The sequence below is a fragment of the Cyanistes caeruleus genome, unplaced genomic scaffold (genome assembly GCF_971803275.1).
Source record: "Cyanistes caeruleus unplaced genomic scaffold, bCyaCae1.hap1.1 HAP1_SCAFFOLD_11, whole genome shotgun sequence".
Classification (NCBI taxonomy): Eukaryota; Metazoa; Chordata; class Aves; order Passeriformes; family Paridae; genus Cyanistes; species Cyanistes caeruleus.
Window position 1 is genome coordinate 3,123,908 of NW_028255883.1, and position 5,907 is coordinate 3,129,814.

Here is a 5,907-nt window from a genome sequence, read left to right on the forward strand (position 1 = left end):
CTCTGAGCAACAACATCTGCAGTGGCACAGGAAACTCACAGCTCATGAGTACAAACTTTCTGTGTGACTTCAGAGGCCACGACAAACCTGAGTGTTTTCCCTCCCGTCCCCCAGCCCTTCCTGGCCCCTGGGTCTGATGGCATTTGTGCTCCCTCAGGTTCATCTCCCCACAGCAGCACCATGGGGGTGCTGACACCTGCTCTGGGCAGTGCAAACAGGGGCTCCTGAGCCAGTGCTGCTGTGTCTGTGCCTGCAAGGATGCGGCACCTCTCTGAGCTGGGCGAGAGGCCAGGGCTGCACAGGGGGGATGTTGTTGGCAGCTCCGTGAGGATTCTCTGGGACGCTGTGCTGGGGTGTCCAGAGCAGTGGGGATGGATCAGCCCCTGCTCTGCTGCTCCTTCCTGTCTCCCCCAGGGACCTTGCAGAGCCCCAGCCATGCTGTTTGCCCCCAGCCTGCCCACGGCCACCCTGGGGCTGCTCACGGGGGTTTTCTGTGCTGAGCATTGGCCTGGGTGTGTTCTTGAGAGAGCCTGGACAATGAGCCTGGAGCCCCCAGGCCCTGCCCTGAGGCGTCAGCGCTGCCCCAGCAGTGCCCATGGCCTGTCCCTGCTGCAGCCCCGGCACTGCCACCCCCAGGGCTGTGCCCGGCCCCGAGAGCACTCAGGCCCTGCAGCAACACCAGGGCAGGAGGGCAGCGGGGCAGTGGCACGGGAGCAGCACTGGCAACACCAAGTGCTGCTGCTCCTGGGCACAGCTGCTGTGCCAGCACTGATCTGCCCCAGCTCTGCACACAGACACTGCTGCTGCAGCTCCAGAGAGGGGAACAAAAAGGAGATCTCAGGAGAAAACTTTTCTGGGAGATCCTTTAGTTCCTTTAAAGCTACCAAGAGCGCAGCCACTCATTGGCACAGTCTGTGGCCAAAGGGAAGATGAAGAGAGAAACAAAATGAGAAATGGCACAAACAATGATATTTTATTGTGGACAAGATCTAAAAATGAAAACAAAGAAAACATCCAAAATGAAACCAACAAGAAGAATCAAAGATGACTTTTATTACAAGTGATTTGCAGAAATTGGCCTGCAGTTTAATGTTTCTGAAACCATCCAGTCATCAGTGTCCACACTGCAGCCTTGAGCTCCTGGTTCCTCAGGCTGTAGATGAGGGGGTTCAGGACTGGAGGCAGCACCGAGTACAGAACTGACAGGGCCAGATCCAGGGATGGGGAGGAGATGGAGGGGGGCTTCAGGTAGGCAAATGCTGCAGTGCTGAGGAACAGAGAGACCACAGCCAGGTGAGGGAGGCAGGTGGAAAAGGCTTTGTGCCGTCCCTGCTCAGAGGGGATCCTCAGCACAGCCTTGAAGATCTGCACATAGGAGAAAACAATGAACACAAAACAACTAAAAGTTAAACACACACCAACAGGAAGAAGCCAAATTTCCCTGAGATAGGATTTGGAGCAGGTGAGCTTGAGAATCTGGGGCACCTCACAGAAGAACTAGCCCAGGACATTGCCATGGCACAGGGGCAGGGAAAATGTATTGGCTGTGTGCATGAGAGCACTGAGAAAGCCACTGGCCCAGGCAGCTGCTGCCATGTGGGCACAAGCTCTGCTGCCCAGGAGGGTCCCGTAGTGCAGGGGTTTGCAGATGGACACGTAGCGGTCATAGCACATGATGGTCAGCAGGGAATACTCTGCTGAGATGAAAAAGACAAGAATAAATAACTGTGCAGCACATCCTGCATAGGAGATGGTCCTGGTGTCCCAGAGGGAATTGTGCATGGCTTTGGGCACAGTGGTGCAGATGCAGCCCAGGTCAGTCAGGGCCAGGTTGAGCAGAAAGAAGAACATGGGGCTGTACAGGTGGTGGCTGCAGGCTACGGCGCTGATGATGAGGCCGTTGCCCAGGAGGGCAGCCAGGGAGATGCCCAGGAAGAGGCAGAAGTGCAGGAGCTGCAGCTGCCGCGTGTCTGCCAATGCCAGCAGAAGGAAGTGGCTGATGGAGCTGCTGTTGGACATTTGCTGTGGCTGGACATGGGTGTCGTTCTGATTGGGAACGGCTAGGAAGAACGACAAAAACTCTCAAGGGAGCTTCAACACGAGAATTCTCTGGTTTATTCCTTCAGGCCTGTCTTATAGACAGATACGTGGAAAGTACAGGAATGAAACTCTCATTGATTAACAAAGTGCTACATCACCATCATTGGTCAGGGGCACACAACCCCCCTGACTCTATCCTGCAAGGAGAACAAGAGGACAGACAAACAGCACCTGGCAGTTGTTTTCTGTCTCTGAGGATTGTATTGAAATCCTCCTTTGAAATTCCCAGGCTAGCTTCTCAGGCAGGACAGAGAGGCCATGGGCCTACAGTTTCTGCAGCTCCCTGCAGCCTGTTCCAAAGCTAGCATCCATACTCTAACTAACACCATTTCACTCTCTCGCTGAAACCACAGCAGTGACAGCCCGACTCTTCCCCTCTCTGTGAAATCACAGTAATGACAGCCCCAAATTGCCTCCTCTCGGTTACACCACACCAATGTCAGGCCCAGTGTTCCACTGTCTAGGACAACATAGAAGTGTGAGCTCCAATTTAATCCTCTCTGGGACACCACAACAATGACAGCCCCAGTGTTATGCCCTCACTGATACAACAGCAGTGAGAGCCCAAATTTCCCCCTCTCTGTGACACCAGAGCAGGGAGAGGCCTAATTTCCTCCTCTCTGGGACAACACAGCAATATCAGAACCAGTGTTACCCTATCTGTGACATCATAGCTGTGTGAGCTCCAAAGTGCTCCTCTCTGTGACACCACAGCAATGACAGGCCCAAATTTCCTCTTCTCCCTCACACCACAACAGCAGTGACAGCACCTATTTCTTCATCTCTTCCACCACAGAAGTGAGAGCCCCAAAGTTCCACTCGCTGTGACCGCAGTGCAGTCACACACCAAATTTCCTCCTTTCTCTGACTCCACGGCAGTGACAGCCCCACTCTTCCATTCCCTGTGACACCAGGGCAGTGACATGCCCAATTTCCTCCTCTCCAAGACTCCAGAACAGGGAGTGTTCCAGTGTTCCTCTCTCTGTGACAACACAGCAGTGACAGCTCCAATGTTCCCGTCTCTGGGACACCAGATCAGTATGAGCCCCAGAGTTCCACTCTCTGAGACAGCAGTGCAGCCACAGCCCAAAATTGCTCCTGTCTGTGAAAGGACAGCAATTTTAGGCCCAGGATTACCCTGTTGGAGACACCATAGCAGTTAGAGCCCAACTTTTCCCCTCTCTGTGACACCAGAGCAGTGAGGGCCCAAATTTCCTCTTCTCTGGGACACCACAGCAATGTCAGAGCCACTGTTACCCTACCTGTGACATCATAGCAGTGTGAGCTCCAACGTGCTCCTCTCCATGACAGCACAGCAATGACAGGCCCAGTGTTTCCCTCTCTCAGACACCACAGCAGTGACAGCTCCAATATTCCCGTCTCCGTGACACCAGAGCAGGGACAGCCAAAAAGTTGCCCTCTCTGTGAAACGAGAGGAGTGACATCCAAAATTGCCTCCTCTCTGGGAAACCACACCAATGTCAGGCCCAGTGTTCCACTCTCTGACACCACAGCAGCGACAACACCGCTGTTTCTCTCTCTGTGACACCACAGCAGTGAGAGCTCCAAAGTTCCGCTCTCGGTGACAGCAGTGCACTCCGAGTCCCAGTATTCCCCTGTCTGTAACATCACAGCTCTAACTACCTCCATTTCACTCTCTCGCTGAAACCACAGCAGTGACAGCCCGACTCTTCCCCTCTCTGTGAAATCACAGGAATGACAGCCCCAAATTGCCTCCTCTCTGTTACACCACAGCAATGTCAGGCCCAGTGTTCCACTGTCTAGGACACCATAGAAGTGTGAGCTCCAATTTAATCCTCTCTGGGACACCACAACAATGACAGCTCCAGTGTTACGCCCTCACTGATACAACAGCAGTGAGAGCCCAAATTTCCCCCTCTCTGTGACACCAGAGCAGGGAGAGGCCTAATTTCCTCCTCTCTGTGACAACACAGCAATATCAGAACCAGTGTTATCCTATCTGTGACTTCATAGTAGTGTGAGCTCCAAAGTGATTCTCTCCGTGACACCACAGCAATGACAGGCCCAAATTTCCTCTTCTCCCTCACACCACAACAGCAGTGACAGCACCTATTTCTTCATCTCTTCCACCACAGAAGTGAGAGCCCCAAAGTTTCACTCGCTGTGACCGCAGTGCAGTCACACACCAAATTTCCTCCTTTCTCTGACTCCACGGCAGTGACAGCCCCACTCTTCCATTCCCTGTGACACCAGGGCAGTGACATGCCCAATTTCCTCCTCTCCACGACTCCAGAACAGGGAGAGCTCCAGTGTTCCTCTCTCTGTGACAACACAGCAGTGACAGCTCCAATGTTCCCGTCTCCGGGACACCAGATCAGTATGAGCCCCAGAGTTCCACTCTCTGAGACAGCAGTGCAGCCACAGCCCAAAATTGCTCCTGTCTGGGAAAGGACAGCAATTTCAGGCCAAGGATTACCCTGTTGGAGACACCATAGCAGTTAGAGCCCAACTTTAGCCCTCTCTGTGACACCAGAGCAGTGAGGGCCCAAATTTCCTCTTCTCTTGGACACCACAGCAATGTCAGAGCCACTGTTACCCTACCTGTGACATCATAGCAGTGTGAGCTCCAACGTGCTCCTCTCCATGACAGCACAGCAATGACAGGCCCAGTGTTTCCCTCTCTCAGACACCACAGCAGTGACAGCTCCAATATTCCCGTCTCCGTGACACCAGAGCAGGGACAGCCAAAAAGTTGCCCTCTCTGTGAAACCAGAGGAGTGACATCCAAAATTGCCTCCTCTCTGGGAAACCACACCAATGTCAGGCCCAGTGTTCCACTCTCTGACACCACAGCAGCGACAACACCGCTGTTTCTCTCTCTGTGACACCACAGCAGTGAGAGCCCCAAAGTTCCGCTCTCGGTGACAGCAGTGCCCTCCGAGTCCCAGTATTCGCCTGTCTGTAACATCACAGCTCTAACTACCTCCATTTCACTCTCTCGCTGAAACCACAGCAGTGACAGCCCGACTCTTCCCCTCTCTGTGAAATCACAGTAATGACAGCCCCAAATTGCCTCCTCTCTGTTACACCACACCAATGTCAGGCCCAGTGTTCCACTGTCTAGGACACCATAGAAGTGTGAGCTCCAATTTAATCCTCTCTGGGACACCACAACAATGACAGCCCCAGTGTTATGCCCTCACTGATACAACAGCAGTGAGAGCCCAAATTTCCCCCTCTCTGTGACACCAGAGCAGGGAGAGGCCTAATTTCCTCCTCTCTGGGACAACACAGCAATATCAGAACCAGTGTTACCCTATCTGTGACACATAGCAGTGTGAGCTCCAAAGTGCTCCTCTCCGTGACACCACAGCAATGACAGGCCCAAATTTCCTCTTCTCCGTCACACCACAACAGCAGTGACAGCACCTATTTCTTCATCTCTTCCACCACAGAAGTGAGAGCCCCAGAGTTCCACTCGCTGTGACCGCAGTGCAGTCACACACCAAATTTCCTCCTTTCTCTGACTCCACGGCAGTGACAGCCCCACTCTTCCATTCCCTGTAACACCAGGGCTGTGACATGCCCAATTTCCTCCTCTCCGTGACTCCAGAGCAGGGAGAGCTCCAGAGTTCGTCTCTCTCTGTGACAACACAGCAGTGACAGCTCCAATGTTCCCGTCTCTGGGACATCAGAGCAGTGTGAGCCCCAAAGTTCCACTCTCTGGGACAGCAGTGCAGCCACAGCGCAAAATTGCTCCTGCCTGTGAAACAACAGCAATTTTAGGCCCAGGATTACGCTTTTCGAGACACCATAGCAGTTAGA

General features: G+C 53.3%; 1 protein-coding gene across 1 annotated transcript; it reads right to left on the reverse strand.

Moving 5' to 3' along the window:
• Positions 1-954: 954 nt before the first annotated feature.
• Positions 955-3,307, reverse strand: LOC111946126 (olfactory receptor 14C36-like). The gene has a single exon (XM_023948761.2). The coding sequence runs from the start codon at positions 2,017-2,019 to the stop codon at positions 1,498-1,500; it is 522 nt and encodes a 173-aa protein (XP_023804529.2). The 5' UTR covers positions 2,020-3,307; the 3' UTR covers positions 955-1,497.
• Between the last annotated feature and the right edge of the window lie 2,600 nt (positions 3,308-5,907).

Bases quoted from the DNA above. Each gene is read 5' to 3' on its own strand.
- LOC111946126 (XM_023948761.2), bottom strand. From the start codon at position 2,019: ATGTCCAACAGCAGCTCCATCAGCCACTTCCTTCTGCTGGCATTGGCA.